The 15,777-nt window shown below is 45.9% G+C and overlaps 1 protein-coding gene across 3 annotated transcripts in view; it reads left to right on the top strand.

Moving 5' to 3' along the window:
• CLMN (calmin) overlaps positions 1-15,777 on the top strand; it is a 170,930-nt gene that overhangs the window by 138,029 nt on the left and 17,124 nt on the right. For all 3 annotated transcript variants that reach the window (XM_068254734.1, XM_068254735.1, XM_068254736.1), the window contains 4 exons: positions 2,578-2,768; positions 5,588-5,781; positions 8,974-9,056; positions 10,830-12,302. In XM_068254734.1, the coding sequence (XP_068110835.1) occupies positions 2,578-2,768; positions 5,588-5,781; positions 8,974-9,056; positions 10,830-12,302 (1,941 nt within the window). The remainder of the gene's footprint in view (positions 1-2,577; positions 2,769-5,587; positions 5,782-8,973; positions 9,057-10,829; positions 12,303-15,777) is intronic.

The following is a 15,777-nucleotide window of genomic DNA, read 5'->3' as shown; positions in this document are numbered from 1 at the left end:
CTAGCTTCTTTCTTGTGGGTTGCAGTCTGGCTCCTGTCTTGTGGATTGCAGTCTGGCTCCTGTCTTGTGGATTGCAGTCTGGCTCCTGTCTTGTGGATTGCAGTCTTGTGGATTGCAGGCTGGCTCCTGTCTTGTGGATTGCAGTCTGGTTCCTGTCTTGTGAATTGCAGCCTGGCTCCTGTCTTGTGGATTGCAGGCTGGCTCCTGTCTTGTGAATTGCAGCCTGGCTCCTGTCTTGTGGATTGCAGCCTGGCTACTGTCTTGTGGGTTGCAGTCTGGCTCCTGTCTTGTGGATTGCAGTCTGGCTCCTGTCTTGTGGATTGCAGTCTGGCTCCTGTCTTGTGGATTGCAGTCTGGCTCCTGTCTTGTGGATTGCAGTCTGGCTCCTGTCTTGTGGATTGCAGTCTGGCTCCTGTTTGGTTGATTGCAGGCTAGCTTCTTTCTTGTGGGTTGCAGTCTGGCTCCTGTTTTGTGGATTGCAGTCTGGCTCCTGTGTTGTGCGTTGCAGGCTGGCTCCTGTCTTGTGGGTTGCAGTCTGGCTCCTGTCTTGTGGGTTGCAGTCTGGCTCCTGTCTTGTGGGTTGCAGTCTGGCTCCTGTCTTGTGGATTACAGCCTGGCTCCTGTCTTGTGGGTTGCAGTCTGGCTCCTGTCTTGTGGATTGCAGCCTGGCTCCTGTCTTGTGTGTTGCAGTCTGTCTCCTGTCTTGTGGATTGCATTCTGGCTCCTGTCTTGTGGATTGCAGTCTGGCTCCTGTCTTGTGGATTACAGCCTGGCTCCTGTCTTGTGGGTTGCAGTCTGGCTCCTGTCTTGTGGATTGCAGCCTGGCTCCTGTCTTGTGGGTTGCAGTCTGGCTCCTGTCTTGTGGGTTGCAGTCTGGCTCCTGTCTTGTGGATTGCATTCTGGCTCCTGTCTTGTGGATTGCAGTCTGGCTCCTGTTTTGTGGATTTCAGTCTGGCTCCTGTCTTGTGGGTTGCAGTCTGGCTCCTGTCTTGTGGATTACAGCCTGGCTCCTGTCTTGTGGGTTGCAGTCTGGCTCCTGTCTTGTGGATTGCATTCTGGCTCCTGTCTTGTGGATTGCAGTCTGGCTCCTGTCTTGTGGATTTCAGTCTGGCTCCTGTCTTGTGGGTTGCAGGCTGGCTCCTGTCTTGGGGATTGCAGGCTGGCTCCTGTCTTGGGGATTGCAGTCTGGCTCCTGTCTTGGGGATTGCAGTCTGGCTCCTGTCTTGTGGATTGCAGTCTGGCTCCTGTCTTGTGGATTGCAGTCTGGCTCCTGTCTTGTGGATTGCAGTCTGGCTCCTGTCTCGTGGATTGCATTCTGGCTCCTGTCTCGTGGATTGCAGTCTGGCTCCTGTCTTGTTGATTGCAGTCTGGCTCCTGTCTTGTGGGTTGCAGGCTGGCTCCTGTGTTGTGGATTGCAGTCTTGTGGATTGCAGTCTGGCTCCTGTCTTGTGGATTGCAGTCTGGCTCCTGTCTTGTGGGTTGCAGGCTGGCTCCTGTCTTGTGGATTGCAGTCTTGCTCCTGTCTTGTGGATTGCAGTCTTGCTCCTGTCTTGTGGATTGCAGTCTTGCTCCTGTCTTGTGGATTGCAGTCTTGCTCCTGTCTTGTGGATTGCAGTCTTGCTCCTGTCTTGTGGATTGCAGTCTGGCTCCTGTCTTGTGGATTGCAGTCTGGCTCCTGTCTTGTGGATTGCAGTCTGGCTCCTGTCTTGTGGATTGCAGTCTGGCTCCTCTCTTGTGGATTGCAGCCTGGCTCCTCTCTTGTTGATCGCAAGCTTCAGGTTGATTGCCATTATCAATGTAAGGAGCTCGATCTTATTCAAGTTCTTTCACTCAACTGATGTTCTGCTGTTAATTACATCTATAGACCCGGCTGGGGCATGCGGTAAGTTAAGGTGGCTGGTCTGTGCCAGCCTTTACAACTGATTTAGGCCTGCTGCATCTCCCCATTGCAAACGCTGGCCAGTTCACATGGGCATTAAGCCAGTGATAAACGATGGTCGCGGCGCTCGTAGCTCGAGCACTGTCCATTCAAAAGTATGTATAGCGCTTTTTAGAAGTCATTACCGACTTTCACCACTGTTCGGCAAACACCGAAATTGATCCTGTTGTCTTGTCTCAGCATGGATGCTTCATGTACATGCGCAGCACTTCATGTACATGTGCGGCACTTCAGAATGCCGAACAACAGGCACCGATGCTGAACGCTTCTGTGCTCATTTGCAGGGAAGCGTTTGGCATCAGCAAAACTCAACGCACCCGAGCGCTCGTCTGAACCAGCCCTATAAATTTCGGCAGGGTTAGCGGCGGAACATCAGTCTAGCAGAAGATCTTGAGGCCTCCAGTGACCATTTAGAATCCACTTATCAGCCTGATTGCCGTTAGAAGTTTGTCTTGTTTGATTTTGTCTTAGATGGGCTTTACCGTAGCTCTCGTAGAAGCAGTGTTATCACCGTGTAAGCGTGCCATTTGTCGGTTCCCGGTGGATTCGCCACGCGGCGACCGCACAGGAAAGTGTCTCACTCTCTCGTCAGTTTTGAGCAGAAACACTCACAGCCTTCGCGTTATCTTTTCTCGCAGATTAAAGAACTCACCGGAAACCTGAATCGAATGTCATCGTCTTCCAGTCTGTCATCCCTGCCTAGCGGGAGCGAGTCCGACATGTCCCATCCCAGCACGCCCAGCACAGAGAAGAGCCTGTCCGTTTCCATCAAGGATCAACGCAAAGCAATCAAAGCTCTGCTCAGCTGGGTTCAGCAGAGGACAAGGAAGTAAGAAAGCAGCACACTCGCTGCCCTCCCGGCCTTTGTGTAGGGGAGTGATTAGCCCATGACTGGGGGACATTGTGAGCCACATGAGTAATGCTTCACTGATCAGACAAACTAGCATGTCTGGCTTCTAGTTACTGCCTTCCTACTTATCTAGCTATCTCTTAAAGAGGAACTGTAACGTCAAAACGTCCCCTGGGGGGTACTCACCTCGGGTGGGGGAAGCCTCCGGATCCTAATGAGGTTTCCCACGCCGTCCTCCGTCCCTCGGGGGTCTCGCTGCAGCCCTCCGTGCAGCGGCGACGTAAATATTTACCTTCCTGGCTCCTGCGCAGGCGCTCTGACGGCTGTCGGCTCCGAAGTAGGCTGAAATACCCAATCGCCGTCGGGTCCGCTCTACTGCGCAGGGGCAAGTCTCCGGCGCCTGCGCAGTAGAGCGGACCCGACGGAGATCGGGTATTTCCGTCTATTTCCGAGCCGAAAGCAGCCACAGCGCCCCCGCTGGAGCCAGAAAGGTAAATATTGAATCTACAGTCGGGTCTGTCGCCGGTTGTTCGGAGGGCTGCAGCGAGACCCCCGTGGGACAGAGGACGGCGTGGGAAGCCTCATTAGGATCCGGAGGCTTCCCCCACCCGAGGTGAGTACCCCCCAGGGGAGGTTTTTGATGTTACAGAGTCTCTTTAAAGCAGGAGGATTAGCCATACTATGCCAGGGAAACAACACATATATAAGTAGATAAATACTTGATCTACTCGCATAACACATGTATTGTACTGTCCACGTTTTGATTTCAGTGAATTTTATATAGTAAATGAAGATAATTCCCTTCCTGGTGGGAACCATGTCTTTTGCCAACAGTTTGAGGCTAAATCCTGATGTCATTTCTGCCCTTAACTTTTTTCTTTTCTCCTCCAATCGCTGAGTCACCTCAGCCTTGCTTGTAAACACAAGTGAGCAGAGGATTGTGTTTCAGATAAGCAGCTAGGCGGGGAAATAAATGGAAGAGGAGGAATATATTATAAATAAAAAGAACCCCCAGCATGCAACTGTTTGGCACTGACTATTAAAGGGCCAGTGCTCCTAAAATATGTGATAACCTTAAACCATAACAACAGCAAACGTTTTAAATGCAGGATTAGCATCTTTATCACTTAATACACTCAGGCCAGTTGCCGTTGAAATTTGATTTTTATGGTGACGATACCGCTAGGCCCATACCCACAATGCAAATTTTCCAAATGATTTTTCGCAACAAGCGTTTTTCCCACTATATTGCACAACATTGTTTAACGAAAATTGCTAAACAATGTTTGTGTAGTATGGATAACAAATGGAACATTAGTAGCTAAGAAAAGAGTTTTATGTATCTTTATTCAGTTATATAGCTTTTCTTTTTAATGGCATTGCATCATTCTGTCACAATTGCAGTTTTAAAACCACACTCTGACCCATATGCAATTCACTTTTTCTCCAGAGTTTTTTTTTTTCCTAAGTGATCATTTTACACCTTGTCGATATGATGCCTTTTAAGGCGCCAGCAAGCAAGAAAAGACTCAAAATAATTTGGGGGTACTTTTTAACCTACTTTTTGATCCTTTTTCAATTACAAAGTGCTGAAAAGTTATTTTAAATAGAAGATGAGAAATTCTCTCATAGGAGAAAACTCAGGAGAAAAGGTTCATTGCATATGGGCCTCGGTCTTTTAAGCTGTAAAACAAAGCAGAAATAATCACCCTTTGAACTTCCCTGCAGTAAAACCTTATCTCACGCTGTCTTTCACTGTTTCTTAGCTGTTTAAAGAGGAACTATCGCGAAAATCTTAAAATTTAAAACACATACAAATAAGAAGTACGTTTCTTCCAGAGTACAATGAGCCATAAATTACTTCTCTCCTATGTTGCTGTCACTTACAAGTAGGTGGTAGAAATCTGACATTACCGACAGGTTTTGGGTTAGTCCATCTCTCCATGGGGGATTCTCAGCATGGCCTTTATTCTTTATAAAGATATTCCTTGAAAAAGATTGATACAACGATGATGGCCAGCCTCCCTGCTCGCTGCACACTTTTTTGGCAGTTGGACGGCGCAACTGCCATTCACTAAGTGCTTTTAAAAATAAAGAAAACCCTGAGATCCTCCCATGAGATGATGGGCTAGCCCAAAATCTGTCGGTAATGTCAGATTTCCACTACCTACTGTAAGTGACAGCAACATAGGAGAAAAGTAATTTATGGCTCATTTTACTCTGGAAGAAACATACTTTTTATTTGTGTAGGTTTACATGTATTTTAAATTTTAAGATTTTCGCGACAGAGGTCCTTTAAGTGCTTCAGAAAACAGGACTGTATTCCTCCCAAGTTGGGTGGAATAGCTCAGAAAAGCTCTTTTGCATAGATGACAACTCACTTTTTTTAACTCTTCCTTTACTGAAAAACAATATGAAACTTTTCTTTGCTACTAATGTCCTATTTCTTAGCTGTTCTACACATACAACTCATTATCTCATAAGTTTATTTTCACTTTAAAAAAAGTATGTTAAGTCCAAAACCTAATGGGTGAAAGAAAAGACAGATGCAGTCAGTGTAGATTGGGTTCGCGGTGTGACCTGGGTCACCACTGTGGCATGCAGAGAGCAGATGTAATACCTTTGATATTCTCTGAGGCTCTCATTTAGAAGCAGTGGAAAGCAGCAGGAGGTAGAAGCTGTCAGCGGGGAGCCACTAAGACCTATTAATGCATATTTTCCTCATGGCCTGAGAGCTCCCAGTAATTATTTCCCGCGAAAGTGATGTTTGCGCATTAATGTGCCTCGTTTTTCCTCAGGTTCGGCGTGGCGGTCCAGGACTTTGCCGGTAGTTGGAGAAGCGGCTTGGCCTTCTTAGCGGTTATTAAATCCATCGATCCCAGCCTGGTGTCTATCAAGAAGGCGTTGGAGAGATCGCCCAGGGAGAACCTGGAAAATGCTTTCACCATCGCTGAACGCAGGCTCAACATCCCGCGGCTTCTGGAACCAGAGGGTAAAAATATTGGGAAAAAGTTTGATGTCCAGTGGCGGGACTGTCACCCATGTGACCTCCGCTGGGACACTGAAGGGGATCTGATTGGTCAGTGCAGAAAACTAGCAGATAAGGAGGCTGATTATGGTGGAATGGGGCCTTGGCAAGATAGCAACTTTGGCCCACCTTTGATGACCACAAGGCTTTTTTGGGTAGATTTAATGGGGAGTAGCGGCAACCAGGCCTCTGGTTTCTCTCCAGGTACCAAGCACCTGCCTAAGTTGCCTTGTAGAGGTTCCGGCTCTGATCCCTCCTGTCTGATCAAGCGCCTGAGTCTTGTCATGACTTCCCACAGCTGCATCACTTTACTAGATCACTCATCATGTGGTGCGTTACAAAGGCTATTATCATCTTGCTTCTTAGTGCACAGCAATGTAGAATGCAGGAGAAACAGATATTAATCAGTCCTCATGGCTAATGGCAAGCCTCTCTTGGCTAATACACACCAACAATGCAAACAAGTTTATTCACAATTCTCTTTTACAGACACGGGATATAGAAATACCTCTGGTACTAAACAGACACTGCCACCTTGTGGTTATTGTTGGCAATGTATCATATAAACATAATAAAATGTTGTTGCTAAATACATATTCCAGCATGACGTAATCATGTCAGCGGGGTCAGGAACAGTGATGAGGCGCGAGAGAGGACTATGATGACACCTGGGCACTTGATTTGAGGGGAAGAGGCGTGCTGCCAAGACAAGCGAGATAACCTGTCCTTCGCGCTTCTCCAGTAGGGATGGTCCATAAGGTGCAAATCATTTTTATGCAAGAGTCTACAGCCTGAAAACGGACCAATCAAATGAAGGTGAGGTGGGACTGGGATTTGATTTGGTCTGTTTCCAAGCTGCATACATTTGCACTACTACAGATGCACGATGCACCCTCCCGCTCGTGACACCCCCCCTCCCACACACACACACACATACACACCCCACACACACACACACAGATCCAATGATAATTACAATCAGTTGTCCCGAAAAATCGAGAGCATTTCTTGGTTTTTGATCGATAAATCCAATCGAATTTCCCATTTTTTACAATTTGTGGAGATTGGACATGTTGGAAATTTCAGACCAACCTTATCGAGAATGTTATCAATTTAGATAGGATGCCTGGGAAAGCCTCATCAGTAACAGTTGAGGCATCGAATTACATTTATGTTTGCTAAAGAATGTTTCTCCTCTGTTTGTCAGTGTATATAAGCTGTGTTTTTCAGTTCTGGTCAGGAACCAGTCCGACGAAGGCTTTTTATAAGCCGAAAGCTCACTGTTTATCCATCTCTAAGTTAGCCAATAAACGGTATCATCCTGATTCAAAACTCCTTCCTTATCGAGAATTGTATGGTGCGTGGTGGATTGTCAGTTACTTGATGTACAGCTCCAATCATTTTTTTTTTCTGAGCCTTCAATTATTTTATTTATGATTGGGGAAAAAATGAACATAGGTGTGTTGTACATTGGTCAGATTTTTGAATTGGTACATTCAGTAAGATACATTGATTGCTATTCTTGAATTGAAAAGATATATAAAAAATTGTAAGGTGTGTGGCTACCTTTAGTGCCATGTATCTCAGGAATTGTCAGGAGGCTTCAGCCAATCAGGCTGCATTAGTTAAAGCGGATCCGAGATGAAAAACTAACTATAACAAGTAACTTGTCTATATATCTTATCTAAAGTTTAGCTAGTTTACACAACAAATCTAGCTGCAAACAGCTTCAATAGAATATGATTGTTTCTTGCTGTGATACAATGACAGCAGCCATGTTGTTTGTAAACCATTACACACAGGCAAAGCTGATAGCATCTCCAGCCCTCAGCTTGTGACAAATTCACTCTGCTCTCCTCCTCCCTCCTCCCCTCTGCCTCTGAAATCTCTGGCTAGTAACTTCCTCCTCCTGCCCAGACTGATCTCCCATAAGCCCTTGCTACAGTGCCAAGGCTCTCTGAAAAAGCTGTGAGTGAGGCTTGTTTAGTTTACAGGGAATTGGGGTATTAAAACCATAAAAAAAGTATTTGGCTTGAGGAATGCCCTATAAACTATATGGAAGGAACACAATTATGCAACGAGTAAAAGTTTATCTCAGATCCGCTTTAAAGTGTAACTATCGGGCATAAAATCAAAAAACAATTCTTTTTTTTTTATCTGGTAAACAATTAATAAGGGTGCTAACCAGGCAATCCAAAAGTTCAAATCACTAATACTTTTCTTGTTGATGAATGATCATTCCCCAGTTTACCCGACTCTTATTTGGTGCACACAATATTTGGTACGCAAAAAGGAAGTTGCAGGGCATGCTGGGTCGTCCTTTTTTGCTACTTTAGTAGAGAAGTAGAAGTAGAGAAGCAAAAGATGACAACCCAGCATGCCCTGCAACTTCCTTTTTGGGTACCAAATATTGTGTGCACCAAATAAGAGTCGGGTAAACTGGGGAATGATCATTCATCAACAAGAAAAGTAATAGAGATTTTAAAGGACAACTGAAGAGAGAGGTATATGGAGGCTGCCATGTTTATTTCCTTTTAAGCAGTACCAGTTGCCTGGCAGCCCTGCTGATCCTCTGCCTCTAATACTATTAGCCATAGCCCCTGACCAAGCATGCAGCAGATCAGATGTTTCAGACTTTAAAGTCAGATCTGACAAGACTGGCTGCATGCTTGTTTCAGGTGTGATTCTGGCACTACTGCAGAGAAATAGACCAGCAGGGCTGCCAGGCAACTGGTATTGATTGAGAGGAAATAAATATGGCAGCCTCCGTATACCTCTTACTTCAGTTCCCCTTTAACTTTTGGATTGCCAAGTTAGCATCCTTATTACTTGTTTACCAGATACAAATAAAAAATAGATTTTTGATTTTATGCCCGACAGTTACACTTTAAGTCTGAGGAGTAAAAAAAAAAAAAAAAAGACAACCCAGCATGCCCTGCAACTTCCTTTGTGCGGCAGATGTACCAACTAAGAGTTGTGTGAACTGGGGAATGATCATTTATCTACAATAAATATAATAGTGATTGTAACTTTTGGATTGCCTGGTTAGCATCCTTATTACTTGTTTACCAGATACAAATAAAGAATTGATTTTATGCCCGACAGTTACACTTTAAGAAAGGCAGAATTTGTGATTTGTACTCTGTCTTGTTGCAGATGTGATGGTGGATTCTCCGGATGAGCAGTCCATTATGACGTACGTCGCACAGTTCCTGGAACATTTTCCAGAGCATGACTCGGTAAGTTCAGATTACAGTGACCTCAGTAGAGACATCCCCAGAATCACAGCCCCTTGTTTTCACCAGTCTGATGACAAGTTGGGGGAAGTCAGTTAATATGTCAGGATGTGTTTTGGGTTGGTGGAGGAACTTGTAGCACTCAGAAGACACCCTAAGAAACACATAAAACTCCATGCAGATAGTGACCTGTTTGGGATCTGCTGCATTACGTTCTCTTCTTCGCTTGAACACAGACCGTAATTTAAAGGGATACTGTAGGGGGGTCGGGGGGAAATGAGTTGAACTTACCTGGGGCTTCTAATGGCCCCCCGTAGACATCCTGCGCCCGCACAGCCTCTCTCCGATGTTCCGGCCCCGCCTCCAGTTAACTTCTGGAATTTCAGACTTTAAAGTCGGAAAACCACTGCGCCTACGTTGCCGTGTCATCGCTCCCGCTGATGTCACCAGGAGCGTACTGCACAGGCCCAGTATGGTCTGTGCCTGAGCAGTACGCTCCTGGTGACATCAGCGGGAGTGAGGACATGGCAATGCAGGCGCAGTGGTTTTCTGACTTTAAAGTCTGAAATTCCAGAGGTGACCCGGAGGCGGGGCCGGAGCATCGGTGAGTGGCTGCGCGGGTACAGGATGTCTACGGGGGACCATTAGAAGCCACGGGTAAGTTCAACCCATTTTTCCCCGACCTCCCTACAGTATCCCTTTAAGGACACCCGAGGCGGAAATAAACTAATGAAATAAACAATTGTATCTATCTTCCTTCTCTTAAAAATGACTTTTTAAGATATTCCACAGTTTTATTTTATGTTTAAATCTACTTTTTAAGTTTTAACCGTTTTTTATTGTTTTTTGCTCAATGACACATTAATTTGACACATTCACTGAAGTGATGCCAGAGCTAAAATGTATGAACTATTGACCCTCTTTATCTCTTTCCTGCTCTCAGAAGCCAGCTAGGAAAGTGTTTTATAGTTGGAATTTCTTATCAGTGAGGGTCACACTGTAGTCACTTCCTGTCTGAGTCAGGACTGAGTCAGCCACTTACATACCTGATATTTAACTCTTTCAGGCAGAGAAAGAAAAGAAAGGAACACAGCCTAGTTATTTGTGTGCTAGGCACTGTACATACCCATGTCTATCTCATCTGGTCACGTCACCTCTGGTATCCTTTAAAGAGCTTCTGTAGTGAAAAGCGCTTTGAGTCCGACAGGAGAAAAGCGCTATACAAATGTTCAGATTAAAAGAACACAATGAATAAAATTGCTTATTTCCTTACAATATTCATTAATAGATGATTTACTCAGTGTTTGCCCATTGCAACATCTTTCCTCTCCCTGATTTACATTCTGAAATGTATCCCTGGTGGTGACATCTTTAGTTCTGCCAGGTGATCTGTACGGAATGTTCGTTACTGAGAGTTCTATGCACAGAGGGAGATGCTGCTTGCTTGGAAGATGGATAAAGCCATTACTTCCCACAATGCAACGAGGCTCACAGACAGGAAACTGTCGGGACCCTGGTCATGACATCACACTGTGGGAGGGGTTTCACCACAAAATCAGCCATACAGAGCCCACTGATGATCTATTCCAGAAAATGAGAAGATTTCTCATGGGAAAGGGGGGGGATCAGCTACTGATTGGAATGTAGTTCTATCCTTGGTTACAGGTCCTCTTTAAAGCTCGATATAAGGCCAACATTTCTATTTCTACTCAAAAGCAAAGCACTTTTATTTCTGTGGTCACAACCTGTTCAGTCTCCTTTTTCTCTTCTCCACAGGATGACCTCACAGGCCAGAGTCGAGAAGGTCCGATAGAAATGACGTATGTACGTTTCAGGGATGGACCAAGGGAAGAAGAGGGCCAGATTATTAATTTGCCTAGAAACGAGGACAATGACATCACTGTAGAACTTCAGACGAGAGCTCTTACTCCCCCACAGACGCATGTTTTTACGGAAATCGGAGTCCCACAGAACAGCACGCCAACTTCCATGGGCGATGTCAATCATTCAGACCAACGTTCATCAGATTCAACACCGAAGAGGGGCAAAAGATTTAAATTAAATCCTTTTTTAGACCCAATGGAAATGTGTCCATTCTATTCAACTTCCGGGTTCAATAAAAACTTTAAAACTGCTGGTTTGGGGGGGCAAGCACAGCCAATTTTACTACCAAATGGACAAGGTGACCTTTCACGGGATTTAGTAGAGGAACATCTACTCAGCGCTTCCTCAGGAGAACCCAAAGACCTCGAACCAAAGCTGCTAAGTAATAACTACAACCAACATTGTGACTCATCTTCATCTTTTTCATCCATTTCTGATAGGGAACCCAATGATTTATTTTCTCAGTCCGATGACTGTGTGACCAGCTCTGGCTCAATAAAGCCGTCGCCGTTGTCTGAAGACAGTGGACTAATGACAGCCCATGACACCAATGATGAGGATGACTCCTGTAAGTATCTCTTACATCTGCCCAAAGATGATTCAGTAAGTGACGATTCCAAACCGAGGACTGTCTTCCAAGCTTACAGGTCAACAGGAGATACATCTAGGTCCAGAAGTCCCGTAGATTCTGCTGCAAACCACCCGGAAGGGGAAGCGGACTCGACGGATGGAAGAGCTTCCACTAAAGTGTCCATCATCCCTCATGACTTGTTTTACTACCCCCATTACAGTGTTCCCATTGCAGATGTACTGCAAGCCTTTAGCGACCGCGATAGTGTGGTTAGGACCAATTCTGATGCCTCTTCCGATGACCGCACGGATGGCTCAGAGTCATTCAACGGTGAAGAGGACATTGAAGCTGCAAGAATGGGAGATGGGGTTTCGGTGACGGAGTCTGAGCTGGGCTCAGAGCACAACTTAGACAGAGTGTCGTCCTACGCAGACAGCTATTCATTGCCTCCATCAATGAGCTCCAGATCTAATGGATCCTCAAATCAGATGGCAGATGGAGTTTCAGTGACAGAGTCTGAGTTGGGCTCAGAACACAACTTACAGGAAGTGTCATCCTACGCAGACAGCTACTCATCAGCTCCATCAATGAGCTCCAGATCGAATGGATCCTCAAATCAGATGGCAGATGGGGTTTCAGTGACAGAGTCTGAGCTGGGCTCAGAGCACAACTTACACGAAGTGTCATCCTACGCAGACAGCTACTCATCAGCTCCATCAATGAGCTACAGATCGAATGGATCCTCAAATCCACCGACCTATGACCAACAGCCTAGCAACCTCGAGACTTTTCAGGTAACTTGCTAAAATCAGTTTTTGGGTGGACCTGACCCATAAACAGGCATGGTCAGATTTACTACAAGGCACTGTAGGCTTGTGCCTACAGGCACCTGATGACGGAAAGGCGTCTCACGCCCCTCCCCAAGTGCCCTCCATCCCTAGGCAGAGTCCCGATGAAAGTGTAAATGAGAGGTTACTCACATCTCTGTGCAATCCACTGACCAGATCTCCCTTCAGTCAGGGGCACCTGTAGCTACTTAATACTGAGGTTCCTCTAGCTACCTAATACTTGGGAGCAGCTCTAGCTACTTAATACTGAGGTTCCTCTACCTACCTAATACTTGGGAGCAGCTCTAGCTACTTAATACTGAGGTTCCTCTACCTACCTAATACTTGGGAGCAGCTCTAGCTACTTAATACTGAGGTTCCTCTACCTACCTAATACTTGGGGCACCACTAACTACTTAAAGTGACATTGAAGCAAAAAAAAAAATATGATATAATGAATTGGTTGTGTAGTACAGATAATTACTAGAATATTAGTAGCAAATAAAATATTCTCATATTTTTATTTTCACTTATATAGTTTTGTTTATAACATTGCATCATACTCTAATATTTGCAGTTTACACATTACACCCAGCATTCTAAATGATTTCACAGAGCAGGCCAGTGAACTTTTTAAACTTTCCTCTGCAGAAAAAAAAAACAAAATACAGTGACAGACACTTGAGACCATAAGCTTCAGAAGACAGAGCTCTCTGCGACTTTGAAAGTCAGAGAGATCATCAGTGGCTCTTTTGCATAAATGGCAACTGGAGTTTCTTAACTCTTCCTGTACTGGAGACAATATGAGACTCATATCTCTGCTGCTAATGTTTTATTTCTTAGCTGTACTACACATACAAATCATTATATGATAAGTTTATTTTCACTTCAGATTCCCTATAATACTGAGGTTCCTCTGGCTACCTAATACCTAGGGGCGCCTGTAGCTACCTATGATGGGCAAGGGAAGTAAGGGTGAAGTGACAGATGGAACCGCCAGCACACTTGCGGTGCGGTTCGGCCGGGGTTTGTAGGTTCATGGAGGGTGAAGTCTAGGGTGCCAGGAGATCTGTGCCTATAGGTTCTTGTGATGTAAATCCAGAGTTAGGCCTTGGTGGGGGGCGGGCCACTTAGGGTTAGGCATTGGGGGCGGGGCTGTTAGGGTTAGGTATCGGTAGAGGGAGGGCTTTGTGTGACAATAGGGTTGGGTTAAGGCTATAGTAAAATATCAGTGACATTTTGGAATTAGCACAGCATCGTAGTAGAATACCGATACTCTACTAGCGGCTGTCCCCTGCGCCCATATTTCCTCGCCACGCCTTTTGCATGTATGCGTTCATGCTGTAGCCACAAATCTCTGTGTTGCCCGTTCCTCTCCTCATCCCCCCAGTCCCTCGAATCACTCTTTTGGCTAAAGTCAATTTTTTTTAAACAGGAAGAGGCAGGCTTGCCGCAATGTTCCCTCCCATTTCTTCCACTTCCCTGCCCCATTCACGCATCTAAAGAAGAGGAAATGGAGAGGAGGGAACATCACAGCAAGCCCGCCTCTTCCTGTCTGGAAATGACTTAAAGAGGAACTCCAGTGAAAATAATGTAATAAAAATGTTTTATTCTTTTTCACCAGAATTATGTATAAATGATTTAGTCAGTGTTTGCCCATTGTAAAATCTTTCCTCTCCCTGATTTACATTCTGACATTTATCACATGGAGACATTTTTACTGCTGGCAGGTGATGTCAGTAGGAGAAGCTGCTGCTTGCTTTTTGGGCAGTTGGAAACAGCTATTATTTCCCGCAATGCAACAAGGCTCCCACAGTGTGATGTCAGAACCATGGTGCTGACATCACACTGTGGGAGGGGTCTCACCACAATATCAGCCATACAGACCCCCCCTCCCCAGATGATCTGTTTGAGAAAAGGAATAGATTTCTTATGGGAAAGGGGGTATCAGCTACTGATTGGGATGAAGATCAATTCTTGGTCACGGTTTCTCTTTAAGTCAAAAGTCAACATTTTGAAGGTGTGATAACGAGGAGAGAAACGGACAACGCGCAGAGCTATGTGGATCTAGAATGAACACACCTCTGTGCTTACCTTAGATAGCTCTGCCTCGGGACAAGTGTGCTTTAAAGGTAACATCAGGCAAACCCCCCCCCCCCCCCCCACCCCACTCTACTTACCCGGGGCTTGCAGCCAACATGACCCACGTCGTATCTCCGCTTGCAGCCGCCGGTGCAGAGGCCGAGCTCCCCTAGTGCGCCTGCGCAATACACCGCGGACAAAGTGGGCTTGATTGACAGCGGCGCTCGCGCAGTAAGGATGACCTCGAGGTCGACCTCTGAGCCGCAGGGACCCCGGGTCAGCGGCTAAGAGCAGAGATGCTGCGTGGGACATGTCGGCTGCAAGTGGCTGGAGGTAGCCCCAGGTAAGTAGAGCAGGGGGGGGGAGGTTTTTTTGCCCGATGATTCCTTTAAAGTGTAACTGTCGGGCATAAAATTAAAAATCAATTCTTTATTTTTATCTGGTAAACAAGTAATAAGGATGCTAACCAGGCAGTCCAACAGTTATAATCACTATTACTTTTCTTGTTGATTAAACTCCCTGGCGGTACGCAGTTTAAGTGGCTGCGACCGCGGGAGGGATTTTGTAAATTAAATGTTTATATTTTATGTTAGCTAGCACTAGGCTAGCTAACTGTAGCCGCCAAGTCCCTCGGCACCGGTCTGACCCCTCCCCCCCCGATCGCCGCCGGCAACACTCATCCGCGATCCAGCGAGAGCCACAGCTTCCCAATTAGCATCACTCGTCGCTATGGCGACGATCGGACATGATATCGTGTGCAGTTCCGATCTATAGTGAAGCCGGGTGCTGATTGGGAGGCTGCGCCATCGCGGGATCCCTGGGGGTATGTATACTGGAGATGATAGCAGGCAATTGGGGGGGACCGGAGGGACTTGGGCACCATAGTTAGCCAGCGAAGTGCTAGTTTAACAATATGTAAAAAATCCTGGGGCGATGCGATCCCCTGTGGCGGCAAGCCCGACACTGTGTCGGGCTTACTGCCAGGGAGGTTAATGATCATTCCCCAGTTTACCTGACTTTTATTTGATACACACAAAATTCGGTACACAAAAAGGAAGTTGCAGGGCATGCTGGGTCATCCTCCTTTGCTTCTGTACTTCCCCTCAGACATAACTTATGCAGCCTGATTGGCAGAACCCACTTTCCCTCCTGTTTTCCCCTCCCACGCCTCTGTTCCTCTCTGATTGGCCAATATTTCTCATGCTGAGACAATGCACTTTCTATAATGAAGGGTGGGCTAATCAGGCAGAGGAGCGTAAGGGAGGAAATTACATCAGGATTGGCTTCAAAATAGCCACACTTGAAATGGGAAATGCGAAGAAGGATTTTCTCTTTTTACTGTAGGAAAATCACTAAAATC

This window comes from Hyperolius riggenbachi, chromosome 9 (assembly GCF_040937935.1).
Source record: "Hyperolius riggenbachi isolate aHypRig1 chromosome 9, aHypRig1.pri, whole genome shotgun sequence".
NCBI classification, from domain to species: domain Eukaryota; kingdom Metazoa; phylum Chordata; class Amphibia; order Anura; family Hyperoliidae; genus Hyperolius; species Hyperolius riggenbachi.
Note: the sequence above shows the minus strand (reverse complement) of the source record. Positions and strands in the feature narration are given on the sequence as shown.